Genomic DNA, 19,977 nt, shown 5'->3' on the forward strand with positions numbered 1-19,977 from the left:
AGAGGACCCCCAAAACCCTAACTCTTTCCTCGTCTTACAGGTGAGTCCTGAGGACACTAGGGAAGCTGTAGCTCCTGAATGCATGACCTTCACTTGGGATTAGAAGAAAGCCATGGGGAAGGATAAGAAGAAAACGGATGCTGTCTTTCTGAGGAAAAAGATAACTTTGCTGCGGGCTTTCTCTCTTCTCATCGGCAGCATGGTTGGCAGTGGCATCTTTATCTCCCCTAAAGGAGTATTGGAAAACTCTGGCAGTGTGGGTTTCTCCCTGATTGTCTGGTTTGCCTGTGGGGTGCTCTCAATGTTTGGTGAGTGGTCAACTTTGTCAGCCTTTGCTTAAGCACCTGGGAGGTGAGGGGAACCAGCGTATTTTATGTTTGAAAAGTTGAAAGAAGAATAAACTAAAAATTCCCCGTTGGTACTACAACAGAAACAAAGGTTTAACGAGCCTGGTGGGGTCACCAGGGACTTTTTATTCAAATGATGCCCCTAGGGGGACTGAGAAAATCCCAGCTTTTATGGTCTGTGAATATGAAGTCATGTGCAAGTCCAGGGCAGAGGAATCACAAGGACTTCAGATGGAGATAGCATGGTCTCTGTCAGCAAAGCTGGGAGAAGATGAAGCAGCTTACTCTATAAGGTGGAAGGGAGGTAAAGGCATCTAAAAGGCACCTATGAGTCCAAGGGCTGTGCAGTGCTTTTCATAGACACTGTGAAAGTTTTAACATGCCATGAGGGATCCCTTCTTTATTGGTAGGGATGAAGAAGCAGTGCAGCAGATTGCCTGGGAAGCCACAGGGTATCCACCAGACAGGGGTGGGTGTCTGCATGTCTGACAGAAATGGTTTAGATATGTCTGGTGCTGCCTTGGAGCAGGAGATGGAGCAGATCAGTTTCTGTGTGTTACCCTTGGCTTAGTTTCTTCCATTCAATACCAATCTTTTCTCACAAACGGGTGGCTGTCAACCTTTTGATGATAGTTTCATTCTACTTTTTTTTTTCCCCTGAAACAACATAGGTCTTAAGATTCCATTTGATAAAATGTGTGGCTTTTAGCTTCGTTCATTAACTGTATAAAATTGCCATCTCAGGTGCTATTAGGAGAATTGCAAGATCTCTCAGCTTTGGGGATAAATCTGATATTTATCTCAGTGAATGACTTTAAGTTTCTTCTTCTGTCATAACTTAAGGGAAAAAAAAAATCCCAAACCAAACAAAAAAGGAGAATTACTCCATGTGGAAAAAAAACTACTTTGGCACTGTGACATGTAGACACAAGTTTAGAAGTTGAGACCTTCAGTATGAATACAGCAACACATGTGGTTCTTGCTCTTAGCATATGTGTACTGATATTTCATGTGGCAGCCTATGTGTGGTTGTTGGGTGAACGATATACTTTTGCTTAAAGAAAATCTTAGAATGTGTGTGCATGGTGTTTCTTTCAACTGAGCAGAGCAATAAATTATATTGTGTGTGTTGATCACATAGCCCAGGCTCTGCACTTGGAAAGGTTTCTCCCTCCCTTGCATCCTTTGATAGACCTTGCTTGAAAGGCCTTGGGAGACTATCAAGTTATGGGATTTTTTAGCCAAATTTGTTGATTTGTTTTTCCCTTTCATCAGCTTGATGACCTCCTTTGATCATTTCTCTGACACCTTTTTTTTGGAAGTACGTTAAAAAAGTCTGTTTTCTTTTATGCTTTTTGTTTTCTTTCAAGTATGACGTTGGTATGGGTCCCAGAGCATGAGTTCAGCAAAGCACTTAAATGCATGCTGGAAGCATGTAGAGACCTACCAGAATAAATGAGATGAGGTGTCTGCCTATATTTGACCCTTTGAACAGGGTTTCTGCACAAAATTGCCAACAGAGAGGTGGGAAAAATTGAGGTCCTCACAATTGGCATGACCTGAATATCACAGAATCACCACAGGATTTGGAGATATGGCCATATAACCCCAGTGCGTTCTTCTGCGCTCACCCTCTACAGCCATCTGAGCTGGGCAGAGAAATAGGTAGCATAGCTAGAGATGGCCTTAAGTCAGGGCCACCTTCCTACAGCTCTCAGCCCCATTGTAAGGAGAGTTGTGCTCAAAGAAGTCAAGTGCTTTATGATTCCTTTTGGTAAACAAAGGATGTTTAAGCTAGCAAGTGAAGCTGGTGCAAGCAGAGCTTAAGATTCGTACTTGGACGTGTTCAAATGGTGTGATAAATTGCTCTGTAGAGAAAACACAGATGGGATTTTTTATCTTTGTGGTTTTTTGTTTGGGTTTTTTTTTTTTTTTTTTGGCACAGGATGGAGGCATAAAGGTTTCTGTCCATTTGTATGAAAGTTTTAAGCTGTCTTCCCCATTGTGCCTCTCGTGGGGTTCCTGACTGTGTCCCGGTGCAGGGGCAGGGAGGAGCAGAGCTGCTTATCAGGGCAGGAGCAGGCAGAGCCCCGCTCTGTTGCTGCACTCCTGCATGAACCTGTGAGAAGAGACCGACAGAACCTCTCATGCCAATGCTCCCCTTGCTCTGCACCATCGGGGCCATGTTCTCCTCCGGTGGCAAGTCTTCCCTCTCAGAGGAGATGCCCTTCCAGGTCCTTTGCCCGGTGATTTTGAAGGAAGGAAGGGGCTTGTGTGAAGATGCAAGATAAGGACATGAATGAATGAAACATGAATGAAATGACCAGTTAAGCCACGGTCTGTTGGCTGAGCTGCTGTAACTGCCTTGTAAGCATAATTTCACCAGTTTAACCCTGAGCAGAAGCAAGAACTCAAATCTCCAGGACTCTTTTTTTCCCCCCCAAGGAAACAGCTTTTATCTTAGTGCTCTGCTTCTGTCATACACCTTTTCCATGTGGCTTCCATGTGAAAGTTGTATCATTAACCAGAAAATGGAGAATTTCTTTCCTTCTGACAGAAAAGCCAAGTACTTCAAAATTTACTTTGAAACACTGTAGCACACAAAAGTAGGGAAGAATGGTTCTGCTAATCCCCTTTTGCTTCCTCTAATCCACTACTTATTTTAAACAGATTCATCTCATTCCTGAGAAGTCACAGAGAAAAGAGAAAATCAATGAGATGGTTCACTCAGTGCATTTCTACCTGAATTTTTCCAGGTGCCTTGTGCTACGCAGAGCTTGGAACAAGGATCACCAAGTCTGGAGGACATTATATCTACATTTTGGAGACACTAGGGCCTCTGCCAAGTTTCTTATTCCTGTGGGCAGAATTTTTTGCTATCAGGTAAGAGAAGTTGTTTGTCTTTTGCTGTATGCTATGATGATTTATAGAGCCAAAAGTTAAGGTGCCAGGTAACAGTCTAGGCAGTTTGTAAAGGAAAGAGTAGAAACAATCTGAACAACTTTTACAGATTTTCAGTGTGATGAAAGGAAGGAGGCATAATGAGTAAATAGTTACATCTGTTCAATGTAATCTGTACTTAAGGAAGAGTATCTCTCTTCTCCCCTGGCAGCTGGTATCCTCCATGAGCCATGGTATTTTTCAGAGTGACAATAGATGCCAGATTTATTTCAGATCTTCTGTTTCATTGTGGAACTTTTCCAGATTCTCCTGTGAAGACGACTTTCTGGCTTAGCCCTCAGTTGAATAACATTTTAGAAAACTGTAAATGGCTCCCTTTTTAACTTACAAAGGAAGTCCTCACCTCTCAATAACCTGTGTCTATTCATGTAAGCTGAAATGAAGAAGGATGTATGAATCACACTGCATCGCTCAGTATGATTAATCTCAACTTTTGCTTTCAAGTTGGGAATTAATCTTTTTCAGCACATGACTTTTAACCCACTTACTGAGAAAAACCTATGAAAAAGACTAAAAGACTCAATGGGAATTCACCATCTGCACTGGAGAGCAGGATAAAGCTGTGTGGGGAAACTTGCCCCTCCCTGAATTTTGTCAGTTCTACACCATGCCATTGCTTGGCCGTCTGCAGACCACAGTTTGTGCTCTGCTCCTTCCTCAGGCCTGCCAACAGTGCTGTGGTGTCTTTGGCATTTGGACGCTACTTGCTGGAGCCGTTTTTTGCCCCCTGTCCAGCCCCTGTCCCTGCTGTGAAGCTTGTGTCCCTCCTGGGATACTGTAAGTACTTTTACAAGACTGTTGATCTCAGTCCTCTCTGTCCCATACCAGAGGCACTTATGGGCTGTTATCTTCCTGGATAACTGTGGTATCGGTGTCTCATCTTACCTCCTTGGCCACACAAGCCTTCCTGATGTGAGGCACTGGTCTGAGGTCACCATTTGCTCCAAGAAGGGGAATGGACCTCCCTGTTGGCCAGCTGGAGCCCTGGGTCACAGGGATTGTGCCAAGTACGGGAGTAGAAACTCTTTGTGTAAAGCTCTGCAAATGCCACTTGGGTTGAGAGCAAAAGGTTCAAGGTTTTATGCTTCTCAGCTGCTGCACCCAGCCTGTGAAGCTGTCTTGCTTGCTCCGGCCTGGTGTGTGATGGTGCAGTGACCGCGGTGAAGGTGGCTGCTGAGACATCCCTGCAAACTTATACCTTCCCCCCAGGCAGGCCTGGATCTCTCAACAGGAACCAGGCTCCTGGTCACTCTCGGGAACATAGCCCAGCTCCCCCTTTAAAGGCTGTATGCTGGGGGCAACACCTGTAATATTTTCTCATCTCTGTCACCCTGAGCATCCTCTCTGTAAAGGCACAGCCTTCTCCTCAGCATCTTGAGAGCGGGAAGGTGTTGCTGTATTTTTTCCCTGTGTGCATCAAGCATGGGCTACAGCTGTAGTGGTGTGGTCTCCTCTCCAGACATGGTCCTCACCCTCAATTCCTGGAGCGTCACCTGGAGTGCCCGACTGCAGACCGCTCTCTCTGTCGTCAAACTCCTGGCTCTTGCACTCATCATCGGGCCAGGGATGATGCTGCTGGCCCAGGGTAGGTGTGCTGCTGCAGGGCTGGGGGAGGGTGCTCAACATGCCTGACTGTCATGGTTTTTATCGCTCCCTACTGACAAGTGTGGTACTCCTTTAGCTGGCAGGAGCCTTCTCTGCCTGTGTGCTGGATGTGTATCAGCTGGCAGCGTTGACCACAGTAGCTGATCATTAGCATACTCTGCATCGTGTTACAGGGCTGATGTGCCTAGCTCAGCTGTGCTTTCTCCAAAATTGAGCAACTCTCAGGGCCTGGGTAGGCTCACATGGGCACTCTTCTGCAGACAGTCTTTCTTTGGTGTCAGACTTGCCTGCTTCCAACGTGGCTCAAAGTCCTTCCAAAGCAGCACAAATTTGACGGATACCAGGGAAGTGTGACGGTATCCCATGGTGACCTGAGTTAGCCACAGCTGTGTAATGAGTTACAAGCCCTCAGCTGAGCTCTGGCAACTGCATCTCTGACCTTTCTGTGGCTTAAGCTAGTTTTTTTTTACATCCTAATTGAGACGGGCAGTAACTTAGTAAGCTTACAGTGGCCTCATGCAGGATTGCACACTCCCATCCAGAGTGGGGAAAAGACCCCACAACCTACCAGCAGTGTCTTCTGGGAATGATACAAGAGTACTGGCTCTAAACCAAGCCTCAGTTTATAGAAAAGCCCAAGGCATTCCCAATCAAGGGATGAAACCTGCTCCCTCTTCACTCTATTGCCTTCCTCTGCAGAGAAAACAACACAGGCAATAGGCTCCACATTCATGTTCCTTTCTGATGACTGGAGCTGGCTCCTTTGAACATGCAAAGATACACTTGGGCTGGCAGCTCTTCTGAACTGAAGGACTGCCCTGCAGCTAGGAATCCTGAGCCACTATTGTTAGGAATGCCTTCAAATGACAATCTGGAGCCCTGGCACCCGTCCTCCAGCGCGAGGACAATAAACGCTGGTGACATCTGGAGGGAGAATTCACCGAGAGACACCAATATGACAGGTTGTATTTAACGTGACTCATAGGGGACTGTAAATCATTCGTTAATGTATTGCAGACAATAAATCCTTTTTATGCACCATCACTTATTGGCAATCATTTTAGAACATAAAAAGACTATCCCGATAGGCCAATTCCCACATTTTTGTTTGGTTTTCTTCAAATCTGTTTTCTTTTTTACTTGCTTTTTTTTTTGGTGCTTAAAAGTCAGTTTAGTGCATTTAAATTAGTTTCCCTGATTCCCTTGCCTTGTTCTACTTTTTTTTTTTATTACACTCTTGTTGTTTCCTCTGGTTCAGGTTTGTTTTAGAGACTTACTGGACTAGCGTTTCAAACCCAAATGCCCAAATCTTGTCACAGAGCTCCTTGCAGTGACACCTTCATAGAAGCGATCTGATTTTCTCCATGCACTCTCCCATGTCATCCCTTTCCTGCCAAAGATCAACTAGGTGACTTTGACAGTGATAACTGAACAGAGATGTGGCACCAAGCCTTAGGTAGCTAAGATTTGAAAATGTTGGAAATACAGCTCTTCTCTACTGAATTTTATCACAGAATATTTGTAAATACTAATGAGATACCCCCTCAGTCTCCTCCGGACTAAACAGCCCCAGTTCCCACAGCCTTTCCTCATAAGGAAGATGTTCCAGTACCCTGATCATCTTGGTGGCCCTGTGCTGGACTCTTTCCAGAAGTTCCCTGTCCCTCTTGAGCTGAGGAGCCCAGAACTGGACACAGGGCTCCAGATGAAGCCTCACCAGGGCAGAGCAGAGGGAGAGCAGAACCTCCCTTGCCACACTGGCCACACTCTTCTTGATGCATCTCAGGATGCCATTGGCCAAGATTAATAAACTATAAACAAAGTGATCTGAATAAACCCTGAAACTACTTTAGTTTTGTGGTAACATGCAGAAGTATGTGAAATTCTTTAGCTCTGACAGGATAAAATACCTTTTAGCTGAAGAAATCCATCATTAGATTTATTCCCCCACCTCTCTCCGTTCTTGTAACCAAGTCTGCCCCTCACCAGGCCAGAGTAGAGGGGAAGGAGAACCAAGGGCACATTGATGGCTCATCTTTAGTTTACTGTCAACCAGAACTCCCAGGTTTTATGTTGGTCTTCCTTTGAATGTGAGGCCATTAGGTGTTTCTCCCTTCACTAAGTTTTTCCGAGTTTGATAAAGTGTGGTTGGGGTAACGGGCACAAACTGGAACGAAAGAAGTTCCATTTGAACATGAGGAGAAACTTCTTTCCTGTGAGGGTGAGGGAGCCCTGGCACAGGCTGCCTAGGAAAGGTGTGGAGTCTCCTCTGGAGGTTCTCAAACCCTCCTGGATGTGTTCCTGTGTGACCTGATCAAGGTGAACCTGCTTTAGCAGGGGATTGGGCTACCTGATATATAGATGTCCCTTCTAACCCCACCATTCTGGGCTTCTGTGATAGTACAGCTCATACCCAAAATCCTGACTGTGGGTTTTGGTTGCTGTTGCTACTTCAAGCAAAACTAAAACTTTTAGGAAAATTGGGAGAGTTGATAAAACAGGATCTCTATCTGAGCCATCTCTGCTTTTTATTTGTTCTGCCTTCTGTGTCCTCAGCTCCAAGCAGCAGGGGCTGCTGGGGGTGGCGGGCAGGGAGTCTGTCCGGAGCAGGCCCAGGTTGGCAGCCTTTGCTCCTGCTCCTCCTCTGACCCGGTTCCCATGCTCTGGCCAGCGTGGGGCTGGGGTTGGCTCTCCGGCAGTAGGAGTAGGAGGCAGCACAGCAAGAGCTGAATTAGCCGCCTCACAGGCTGCACCACATCAAAGAGGAGCGTGCATCCAGCTGCTTAAGGGGCTGGGGAGGGGGAAGAGGGAGGTCAGCACGGTGAATTAATTTGGGGCCTAGAGAAAGGACAGAACAACTTGAGTCCTCTTGTCTCCATGCTCTCCCGTTCCCACAGGAGGCTCTGTCTGAAACAGAACCAGCCGCTGCTGTTGCCTTTCCTGAAATGTCTCCCATAGCTGGACGGGGGATAGATTTGTTCTGTCACTGTTTGTGAAGTAAAAGCATCAGCACAGCACTGTGAATTAAAGCAATAAAACAAATCTGAATACCTGGCTCCAAGAAAGTCACAAACACTCTTCCCATGGCTAAGCAAGAGGAACAAGGGGTGTTATCCCACAGGAAGGAAGGCTGTCTCTGATTTTCCTTGCTTTATGTCTGTTGTTTATGTCTTCTACAGGCCACACAGAGCACTTCCAGGATGCTTTTGACAGACAGGCGCTGGTTTTGGATAAGCTGCCCCTGGCTTTTTACGCAGGCATGTTCGCATATTCAGGCTGGTAGGTGTGATGGGAGGGCAGTTCCTGGGTAGCAAGCTGGTGTCTGAGACACGGCTCAAATTGTCTCCTTGTCTCTCCCCTCCTGTGCAGGTTTCAGACGAGCTTTGTGCGTGAAGAGTTGATCAGACCTGAACGGTAAGGCTGGGAAGAAGTTGAACTGGGTCACCAGCCTTTGTGGTACCGCAGCTTTTCCAAACGTGCTATGGGAGCAAATAAGTTTCATAGAATCATAGAATGGTAAGGGGTTGGAAGGGACCTTTAGAGACCATCTAGTCCAACCCCCCCCCCCCCCCCCCCCCACCCCCCGCCCGCAGAGGCAGGGTCACCTAGATCAGGTTGCATAGGAACATGTCCAGTCGGGTCTTGAAGACCTCCAAGGAAGGAGACTCCACAACCCCTCTGGGCAGCCTGTGCCAGGGCTCCCTCACCTGAACGGTGAAATAGTTTTTTCTTATGTTTAAGTGGAACTTTTTGTGTTCCAGCTTCATTCCATTACCCCTTGTCCTGTTGCTAGATACTATAGAAAAAAGGGATGTCCCAACGTCCTGACACCCACCCTTTAGATATTTATAAATGTTAATAAGATCTCCCCTCAGTCTCCTCTTCTCCAGACTAAACAGCCCCAGTTCCCACAGCCTTTCCTTGTATCAAAGATGTTCCATACCTCTGATCATCTTGGTGGCCCTGCACTGGACTCTCTCCAGCACTTCCCTGTCCTTCTTGAGCTGGGGAGCCCAGAACTGGACACAGGACTCCAGATGAGGCCTCACCAGGGCAGAGTAGAGAGGGAGAAGAACCTCCCTTGACCTGCTGGCCACACTCTTCTTGATGCATCCCAGGATGCCACTGGCCTTTTTGGCCACGAGGGCACATTGCTGGCTCATATTTAGCTTATTATCAATCAGGACTCCCAGGTAAAGGTAAAGTTTGTGGGTTTACCTAACCAATGCCATGTTCAATCTGCAGTAATACCATGCATAACAAGGGATAAAAGCTTGTTCTTTGTGTGTCTCTCTTCTCCCTTCTTTTAGGAATATCCCTCTGGCTGTCATCGTGTCTGTGGTCATGGTAATTGTGGGGTACATGCTCACCAATGTCTCCTATTACACAGTCCTGGGAATGCAAGACGTTCTGGCTTCTCCTGCTGTGGCTGTGGTGAGTTACCTGTTCCCTTTCTTCAGTGTGGTCAGCTTATTCTGAAGGAGTGGTCATGGTGAGTGTTAGAGAGATGGTTTCCCTATAAAATATTCTGTCATTTCTCTGGCTTATTGCATAATAGTAACTTCTTCTAGTCTTGCCTAAAAGATAATGAAAATTAGCCTGCAGATGATAGTAGAAAAGGCAAGATTTGTGAGTTGCATTTTACCCCTTTGACAGAGGAAGTCTTCTTCCTTTTGAATATGATGCTGTCTAGAGATCACCACAGGTTCCTACAGTCATGCTTGCTCTTCCTCCAGAGCTATGTGCAGCGAGCCTTCAAAAGCCTGATCTCCGTGGTCCCTGTCCTTGTTGCGCTGTCCTGCTTTGGAACCATGAATGGAGGAATCTTCACCTTTTCAAGGTAATATCCCTAAGAATTTGTTACTCTTTTGGCTTACTGAATCAGAGGGAAGAACCAGGGACCTGTACGACTGACACAATGGCATTTTAGTTACTCTTGTGGGAAAAATAAGGCCTTCAACTCCTAGGATGTCAACTACAGGATGATCCCTGTTGGCTAAGAGCCTACTCTTTCTGCTTCTGGCCAGGTCTAGACTTTGATGTCTAAAGCTGGTCACAAACAAAGGCCTTCATCTTCCCCTATCCTTCAGTTTAAATGCTCAGTTTAAAGTGAAATGTCAGTGTTTCCGGTGAAGCAAGGGCTTTGCTGACATTGGCAGCTGCCCAGTGAGACTGAGTCTTCCTTCGCCGGGTTCACCCAGCTGCTCTGCTGTAGAGCACAGGGATCCTCTGTTGCAAAGATCTCTTGCAAACTCTCTCTTGAGGACTTTGCTTTGAGGTCAATGAAAAATAATTGAGGATGGACTATTCCTAAAGCAATAGGTTGAACAAGTCTTGTAGCAATAAGAAAAAGCTTTGTTCCACAGAAAAATTACGTTGCCAGCTTCACTGGCTGTTGCACTGCGTGTCCTTATGGGAGCCTTGAAACTGGAGAGGAGGGCAGAACTGACGGAGAAGCACGTCTTGCTGGGCCTAAGGAGCTGAGCGAACACTCAGGAGCCAGTTCTGTTTCACAGCTCTGATTGCAAAAGGAAAAATCAGTTGATATGAAAAGGGTGTTTCATAGCATGAAAGCTAAAGAGCTATTTGATCCACAACCTCAAGTCCTGTATCAGGTGTGAAGGATCTTCTCCCTTAGCTCCTCTTCTTTGAGAAGTCTCTGGACAGCACAGAGGTTCTGTGTGTCCCTATTGTTTTTCTCTCCCCTATCCTGGCACTATTAACATAATCACTGCAGAAGGGACATATAAACAGCAACGGGGCCCCCCTGGCTGCTGGCCAGCCGCACCCCTGCAAAACCACAGAGACAGCAATAAAGCCAGTTTTACGCTCATGCCCCAGCTGCTTTGGGCCCTGCTCCAGCCCAGCTGATGCTCCAGCCTGGTTTATTTGTGGATGTTGCATTTATAAAATTGGACACGATGCCTCCTCTCTAATTGTCCTTTCATGAGTCAAAGGAGGGATGGAGGCAAGGAGCTCTCTGCTGGCATTTTGTAGCTGGTCTTGTGTGTAGCTGGCCTCTCGGCAGCATGCCAAACTATATTTTCCAACAGCTGTACAGAGGATTGAAAATCCTCCATTATTTGAGGAAATTGTATTTTATTTTTTAAAATACAGATGTTTACATTGTTTATTTATATAGATAAAATATATAACCATCAAGACTGACAATGCCCCCTCATAAACTCACCGGCCTCTCTTATAAAGAATTGAAGCTTGTGACCCCTGAACTTCCTACTGGAAAGATTAACCCCTTCTCTGATGGCAAGAAACTTTCTTGCTTCCGTTTCCAGCCTGAACTCATTCACAATCACTGTGGACTTTCTCAAAGGTCTCTGCTAACAAGACACCCAAGGGGATGCTGCTGGTTGTCTTGCTGATGAGCTCTGTTGCTGCGTTGAACTAATGGGACCTGGGAGAGCTATAAGAATTCAACACTGGATTTTTCTCCCAAATGCCCCAATAGTGTGACTAAAGGCAGAACTGTGGCCTCGAATAGCAGACCTGTGCTGGGGAGGGGTGTGCCTTGTGTCCTCAGCTCAGTTCAGCGGCCTGTCTTCTCATTTCTAGTCTGGATGTGGGATGCTAATGCATAGAGCTTCCTGTCTTTTCCTAGGACTCTCTTTGTGGCTTCCAGGGAAGGACAGTGGCCGCCTCTCTTCTCCATGATCCACATTCGAAGGCATACACCCCTTCCTGCTGTCATGTTAATGGTAAGGAGATTTGGCTGTGTGACATGCCTTGTTCTTGCAGTCTTTGGCTTTCCTGCAAAGCCTGGAGAAGCTGAGGAGTTTTAAAGGGTGTTGAGACACTAAGTCAGCCTCCAAAAAAGAAAGAAAGTAGAATACTGGAAATGGCTGCAAAGTACTAAGTCCTCTTGTATGAGCAGTGGTATCCAAACCCACTATCTCAAAGTCCCTGCCTTATAACCTTGGATACCTTTTGCTGTTTGATATTGTTCTATGAAAACATCTCTGCCAGGCTTTGGCTGTTTGGAAAATCAAAATTCCCAGGTGTGGTGGAAATGCAGGGAACGAGCATTTGCAGAGATGTTCTTGGTTTTGTTTTTTTGTGGATTTTTTTTCCCAGTAATGGTCCAGCTCCATCCTAACTGTGCTGCAGTGCCTCTTGCAGCTTGGCTAACCTGCATAAAAACTTAGCAGGTATCTTTGTAGGTGACCTTTGTACCGGCAGTGAAGGCTTTTTGATGGTGCATGTTTTAATTGCCCTGCCTAGGACATAAAGCATCAAAGATGCTGTTGATCTTGAAAGGATTGCTTCTTTCTGTAGCACATCATAATGATGCATTTAGGCCTTTTGCCTTCAGTCTGTGACACTGTTTTATAAAGCTCTCTGACCTCTGAAGCACTGGGGTTCTGAAGTAGCTGCCTGTGATTGCAGGGAGGCTGGAGGAGGTGATCCGTATTACCCTTTCTAGCCTGAGGATTGTAGTAAGGCTTTAATGACTGTTTTTCATCTTCACAATGCTCAGTTCCCTTTGGTTACTACCATGGTGTGCATCGGAGATATCTATCATCTCTTGAACTTCTTCAGCTTTTCCCGATGGCTCTTCATAGGACTGGCCACCCTCGGGCTCATTGTCCATCGCCACCGTCACCCGGAGCTGCAGAGCCCCTTCAAGGTAACATGTAGCTGGCAGCCAGGGACATGCAGGCTTGCCATTTCACTCTCTTTATTTGCTAATGAGTATTACATGTCCATGGTTGCCTTCAGGCTCTAAGGGGCCTGGATCCCAATTGCTCAGTAAGGCAAAGCATGTGGGGAGCTCCTGGAATTGGTTGCGATGTGCCCCAACAGCCAGATGTCGTTAACTCCCATAAAGCCATTTCTATGTGGTGGCACCATGGTGTGGCATCTGTAAGATGGCAGCCTGCTCCAGAGGACAGAGTTTGAAGCTGGGAACTGGAAGATGTGCAGAAGGCAGTTCTCACACTCCTTCTTGTGGGCTGCAAGGAGAGACCCTTTCGTGGTTGTTATTTCAGTGGTAGGTAAGTCTCAGCTCTGGCTGAGAAGCAGCAGGTTGTCAGGCTTGGGGCAAAAGAGGACAGCCAGAGGGATCGTGGGGGCAAAACCGACTTAAGGGGAATCATCTGCTGGCACAAAACCACTGCACAGTGTAAAGCAGCTTGTGTGCAACTACTGCTGTGACAGGCCCTGAGGTTGTGTACAGCATGTGCATGTGTACCACGAGAAAATACGTAGGACATATTGTCCCGCTGTGCCTCTCCCCAGCCTCCAGCTGGGCCCCTCTGGCAGCCTTTCCCACACTACTGGGTGCTGGGTCCTCCTCGTGGCACTGGGGAAAGCTGGAGTTGGTGCTGAAGCAGCTTTCTTGCACTAGGGACACTTTTCCATCTGCTGGGTAAGGTGTAGAAGGTGTTTGACCGGAGTGGTACTTGAGGTGGGAACATCTTATTGCTTTCTCAGGTTGTGCCTACATGGTTGCCTCCAGCCAGCTTCTGGGGAGGAGAGGAGACAGGCACCGGGCAACTGGTCAGTGAGAAGCTCAGGGGACAGAAACACTCCACAGCTCCCAGTACTCCCCTTCACCCTGAAGCTTGGGTGAATTTGTCTTTGTCTTTGGAGGAGACAGCATGTTTAGCAGAGACTTTGGAGCTTTCTGTTTGGTTGGCTGGCTACACTTGTGCACTCACCCAGAAACAGAGTTTAACTAAGTTTTCTCTTTTTCTTTTAAACCAATCTTCTCGGAGTATAGCACTGGTGACGTTATCAGTTGCTGAGCTTTGGGCACATTCAGATTTAGGATTTTAATGGTTCCTAAAGGCAGATTAAATGAAAGAGGGAAATGTCTCAGCTATTGGTCAGTCTGGCTGATTATTTTTCCTCCCCCTCTCCCTGTTTTTTGATAACCTGTTGAAGCCCGAAGCCCAGTAATCGGCACGGGGCTGGGGAAAGGCTGGGCACAGCTGGAGTGGGCATGTGCTGCGCTCTAGTGGCCACATCGAGCTCGCCTTGTGCCACTGGCTCACGGAGAACGAAGCGAAAACCGCACGGGCTTGTGCCCATACTTTTCTCCGGCATTTTGAGTTAAAAATGGTGAGAAAACACCAGTCAGAGGAGGCAGCAGTCCTCTCACGCAGATGTGCAGCGTGAGGATGTGCACGTAGGAGAGGCTGGCAAGGGATGCTCCGTCTGGGAAGTCTACAAGAACACATAAGTTTGGTGGCTGGATGGCTCTTGTTGCTAGAGTGACTGGCCTGTTCCAGCTTGGCATGGTCAGCATCCCAAATAGGATCTTTGTTACTGGAAAAGAGATTGTCACCCTAGGTGACACTGGCAGTTCACTCTGTCAGTCATGGGGAGGAGTAACTTGGCTGAGGTTGGATCCGAAGACTCGATTTTATTATTTATTGCAGCCTTCTGATTTGCTCTCCGAACAACCCAGAAGAATTGCCTCACCCGAGAGTGGAAGTGCTGACTGCTCCTTTGATCTTTCATCAGTGCATGGTTGAAGCTCCTGTTCTTGATGCAGGTGTTATGGAGATAGGGAGTCTGGTTTATCTGCTTTTTGGCCACTGTCTTATGCAAGCTGGAGGCAGGTCAAGATGAGTCACGAGTGTCATAACCAAAGAATGGCTTGACTCAAAGTGCTGCTTCAACATTTGGCTTCAGATTTTCCACCAGTGGTTGCCACAGGTGGCAACTAAGGTACCCATGCACATGAGCAATACATACAGAATGCAGTGGGGTATAGGTGACTTCTCTCCCTGCTTGGCTTCCAGTTGCAAGTGAGGTTTCTATTTCAATCCACATGAATACAGGAGGCATGCACCTCCCAGGACACACTGGACTCCAAAGGTGGAACAAGTCAGTTTTCATCCTATTCATCTCACTCATTCACAACTGATTGTACAGAAGCATTGTGCAGGACAGCTATATGATTGTTCTCATCTTCTTTAAGATGGAGAGGCAAACACGATGTTTACTGACACATGTGGAGGCTGCAGTCATCTGTTTTGCCTGAGAGTCTTCTCTGCTCTTTTCCCCAGGTTCCCTTGTTCATTCCTGTCTCTTTTACCATCATCTGCCTCTTCACAGTGGCAATGTCTTTCTACTCAGACCCTGTGAACATCAGCATTGGGTGCACCATGGTTTTAAGTGGTTTTCCAGTCTACTACCTCTTAATCCACAGGCAAATGTCAAATCGTTCCCGTAGCCTGTTTTGTGAGTATGCCTTTCAGTTTCAGTCTTGGGGATGTGTTCAAGTGGGGATGTTGGTTTGTTCCTGGGGCCTGTCTCTAACACAAATTGCTCTTGACCTAATGGAACCTAAATTGTGACTGCTGCCACCCCTTCAGTGGCTTTCCCAAGCTTAAGAGGCAAAAGGTAGTCTGTGGGTTGGGAGCCAGGCATGGGCTATGGCTGCCTAGCTTGTGAATATACTGATCAGCCAGCTTGATGCTTTGTTTTAAAAATTACAGTGCTGAGGTCTACCAACAGAGGGAGCAGAGAGGGTTGCTTTGGCACCTCAGCCCTGGTTTCTACTAAACTCGACCATATCTTCAGGACGACAGGCTCTTGGTCAAATTTGTCTAACACTGAGCAACAAGATCAAAAGCTAGGAGGGAGAGACTGAAAGGCAGATGCCGTAAGCCTATGCACAAACACACTTGCTGAAAGGCTGGAGAGAGGACTGGTAGGAGAAGATGGAACCTGTTTGGTGAAAAGGCCACAGCTGGTTTTTAGCACAGATGTGGGTGCATAAATGTACCTGTCCAGCACATTGGTTGTAGCCCTGATGGTACAATGATTTATGCAGAAAAATCCCAGTTTTGAGTTTAATTTATAGTTTCAGTTATGAATTTTGTCTTCTTTTGATCTGATGTTGGGCTGAGGTACATCAGTAACCACTGAATAGAGGAAAATGTACAATAAGAAAGGAAACAGATACAGTGACCTGCTAAATAAAGACAAAGTGCTTCAACCTTCAATGCCGACGGTCTGACTTTCACATCTTGAGATTTCCATTGGACTAAACTTTCTTACTTTTCCCTCATCTCTTTTAGATTATCTTACACACAAACTACAGTTACTGCTGGAAGTAGTCCAACAAGAAATCAAGACTTACTGAGAAAGCCACAAGAACTCCCAGAAGAAGACAAAATCTTCTTCCTCTGTTTCTGATACCTTTGATCATACCAAAAGCAGACCATGCTCTTATTCTTTTAATCATTGCAAAGGAGGACGAGCCTGAGTCAAAACCTTGCTGCAAGTGTTCCTGAGTTTGCCAATCGGGATCAGGATGAATGTGTAATATCCGTTTCTGGCCTCTTCTTGTTTAGCAGAACAATCTACTTCTCTGAAACGAGCTTGCTTTTCTTGCAGAGTGTCTTCAAAATCAAGATCCTGATTTTGCAGCCTAGACCAGTCCTCAGTAAAATAGTATGTGTATATATAAATTTTTATATATATATCTGCACTATTTTTTAACTTCCTAGCTTGGCAAACAGAGGAAGGGAGCATGTTGTGAAATTTAGAGTCCATTACATAGAAGCCAAATGCAGATTTCAAACTGAAGCATGTAGTAGCCATGCTGTGGACAAGCATTACGATGGGAAACGGCTGGGGAAAGCAAATTAGAAATAAAATGGATGAATTGGAAAAGAGGAGGCAGGGGGAATAAATCTGCATTCACTGGAAATTAGAGATTCTGATAAATGAGAAGATGTTTGAAAACCCTTTGAAATTCAAATATTAACAACACAAAGTCAGAATGTTTTGATTTGATTATGGTATAAACAGAATAAGTTTGTCTTGTTTTGACATAATATTTAAATTTTGAATTTTATTCTTCTGAAATGCCATCTCGGAATGCACAAACACATTTTAAAACAGCAGCTAAACATCAAAAAGAATATGGCAAAACAGATCCTGACCCCTCCCACAACTCCTCAGACCCCTGTACTCCTCACCTGGTACTACCAGAGAAGGTGAAAATTCAGATTTTGGCCCAACTCCAGTGAAATACAAGTCCTCCTTTAGTGAGACAAGACCACTGGTGAGACTTGTGCAGATTCCTGAGTAATCACATCTTTTGGTGTTGTGAGAATACATGAAAGTCTTCGTGTCAGAGCTTTAACTTTAAATCTGCAGTCAGATGGCTTGCTGAATCAATACATAGATGTTCAACTTTTTACATCAGAAAGGTTTCTGCTATTGGCTTACTTTGGTTTACATTATTAATGTGGCAGTGTCATGTCCAGATAAAACAACAATTAGCTATTTCCAATCACTTAACCATTGATTTTTTTTTTCCTAAAAGATGAGTGGGTAGTGTGATGAGACTTCTCTAATGACTGCTGGAGAGAGGAATAGCACAACCTGGAGCATTTTTTTAATCTTTTCTATCAAGCATTTAGATACTTAGAGTAAAACTAAAGTACCATTTACGAACCCAGTGTAATCTACCAAAACTTGTGAAGCTCACCATCAAGACCTGGAAATAAAGAAGCTGTTGTGTTGGTTTTTTTTGTTTTCAAAGTAATCAAGAATTGTTATTCATGTTATGACTGCTTCCCACACCTGTGCTAAGTGAAGCTGGGACAGCAGTGGTGTGGTTGCAGGGCTTACCTCCCCCCTCCCTTCCTTTGGTTCAATTTTCAAGATGCTGGACATTGTCCAACAGGAAATCCAGCCTTACTGGGAAAACTGTCAAAACCTACAGGAGAAGTTACCAGCTTTAAATGATAGTGTGGTTTCAATAAGATCTGCAAATGTTTCCAGGCTACCAGATGTGAGATCATCACCCCTGGTGCTGGGCTTTGCTGAAGCTGAACCCCCTGGCACACCATCCCACAGGAGCCTGGGGCCAGGCCCTGGTGTGGGTGGCTTGGGAACCAAATTGCAGAAGGCCTTGTGGAACCAGCTGAGCCCTGTCACCCCAGTACAGCCTGAGTCCACCCCCTTAGGTTCTAGTTTGAGGGATTTTCCACATCTTGAAATAGAAGCATTAGGTGCTCTCCGTCTGATTTCTTGCTGTGGGACTCCTGTGACCACAGTGTGCCCAGAGTGGTGGTGAATGGAGTTAAATCCAGTTGGCAACCAGTCACCAGTGGTGTTCTGCAGAGCCTATTCTGTTTAACGTCTTTATCAGTGACCAGGATGAGGGGATTGAGTGCACCCTCAGTATATCTGCTGACAACTCCAAGCTAGGCAGGTGTGTAGATTTGCTTGAGGACAGGAAGGCTCTTCAGAAAGACCTGGACAGGCTGGAGCGATGGGCTGAGGCTAATTGTATGAGGTTTAACAAGGACAAGTGCCAGATCCTGCACTTGGGCCACAACAACCCCGTGCAACACTACAGGCTTGGGACAAAGTGACTGGAAAGCTGTCCTGAGGAAAAGGATCTGGAGATGTTGACTGACAGCCAGCTGAATATGAGCCAACAGTGTGCCCAGGTGGCCAAGAAGGCCAATGGCATCCTGGCCCGTATCATAAATAGTGTGACCAGCAGGGCCAAGGAGGTGATTGTCCTCCTCCTGCTGTTGAGGACACACATTGAATACTGTGTCCAGTTCTGGGTCCCTCAGTACAAGAAGGATATTTGGGTGCTGGAGCATGTCCAGAGACAGGCAACAAAGCCGGTAAAGGGTCTGGAGAACAAGTCTGATGAGGAGCAGCTGAGAGAGCTGGAATTGTTTAGTTTAGAGAAACGGAGGTTGAGAGGAGACTACCTGAAAAGAGGCTGTAGTGAGATGGAAATTGATCTCATCTCTCCAATAATGAATGACAGGACAAGAGGAAGTGGCCTCAAGTTATGCCAGGGGATGTTTGCTTGGACATTAGGAAGAACTTTTTCACTGAGAGGGTTATTAAGCATTGGAAAGGGCTGCCCAGGGAGGTGATGGAGTCACCATCACTGGAGATATTCAAAAGACGCAGAGATGAGGCACTGAGGGATATGGTTTAGTTTAGTGGTGGGCTTGACAGTGTTAGCTTAGTGGTTGGACTTGGTGTTCTTAAAAGGTATTTTCCAACCATAATGAGCCTGTGATTCTGTGAATCGGTATTCACACATCAAACCTTGGAGGGGTCTGAAATTGCAAGAGAGCTGCTGTATGTCTGCAGATAGATATACAGAAAGGGTGAAACAACACTTTTTGTCTGTTTCCTCTGAAGATAAAAAGGAAACATTAATCAAAATTCTTGGTGGAAAAATAAGCAATCCTACCTGCTGGACCATTTTTTTATACATGATAAATCAGTTGACATGTGAACGGAAACCACACTTGGGTGCTTCTGCTGACTGTGCAGGAATATGATCCTGTAGAGCTGTATATAAGATGTCTGTTCAAAGACCTGTCAGATAATGAAAATGCAGTCAGATACAGTACCACAGTACCATGGTTATACTGACAATTAGAAATCAGAGATTCAATGGAGGGCATTGCAATTAAAAGCAATAAAAAGAGTTTTAAAATGATCTTCAGAAGATACCGGTTTACAATGACCTCAAGTTTGGAGTTTCTGGTGAGTTTTTTGCTTTTAAAGAGGATGGTATGCTGCTCTCAGCAAAGCTAAGTACGTGTTTTCTACCAAGACAATGGTTTTCCTAGAACTGCTATCTCATCCTTACTGAAGTGCTTGACTTCAGTTCAGAAGAGTATTTTACTAGAGAATTCACATATGCAGAAATCATCCTGCAGGACCCGATTCTGTCAATTCCATCAGTCAAAGGGAAGCAGAGAAGTTGTGCATCTGTGGAGATAAGATGGGAAGTCAAAAGCCAGCCAAGAAACGCCAGAAAAGGAAGAAACAAATATTAACTTCATAATCTCATTTGTGGAGTTTTGGAGGGTTTTTGGTGTTTTTTTGTTTCTGTTTTTGATTTGTTGTGTTGGGTTTTTTTTTTTTTTTTCACTATGTCTGTAAAATGCACTCAGAGCACAGCCTTTCCAGAAACTAAAGCAGAGATTTATGTTTCAGCCACTACTGATCTAGTCTGACAGGTTCATAGGGAAATAAGTATGTTTTGGGCAATTCATCAGAATGTGATTTGTATAACAAAAAAAGAAAAAAGAAT

The 19,977-nt window shown here is 45.6% G+C and overlaps 1 protein-coding gene across 2 annotated transcripts; it reads left to right on the top strand.

The window, feature by feature from the left end:
• Positions 1-66: 66 nt before the first annotated feature.
• On the top strand, positions 67-17,184 carry LOC104559378 (cystine/glutamate transporter). 2 transcript variants are annotated; one of them, XM_061988901.1, is made up of 12 exons: positions 67-308; positions 3,104-3,230; positions 3,970-4,085; positions 4,768-4,893; positions 8,093-8,192; positions 8,283-8,327; positions 9,224-9,347; positions 9,650-9,753; positions 11,530-11,626; positions 12,406-12,555; positions 14,945-15,119; positions 15,962-17,184. In XM_061988901.1, the coding sequence occupies exons 1-12, from the start codon at positions 113-115 to the stop codon at positions 16,024-16,026; spliced, it is 1,425 nt and encodes a 474-aa protein (XP_061844885.1). In that variant the 5' UTR covers positions 67-112; the 3' UTR covers positions 16,027-17,184. The 2 variants fall into 2 exon arrangements, with proteins under 2 accessions (XP_061844885.1, XP_061844886.1); XM_061988902.1 differs by having other exon boundaries at positions 12,468-12,555; positions 15,962-16,045.
• Positions 17,185-19,977: the final 2,793 nt, after the last annotated feature.

The sequence above is a fragment of the Colius striatus genome, chromosome 1 (genome assembly GCF_028858725.1).
Source record: "Colius striatus isolate bColStr4 chromosome 1, bColStr4.1.hap1, whole genome shotgun sequence".
NCBI lineage: Eukaryota > Metazoa > Chordata > Aves > Coliiformes > Coliidae > Colius > Colius striatus.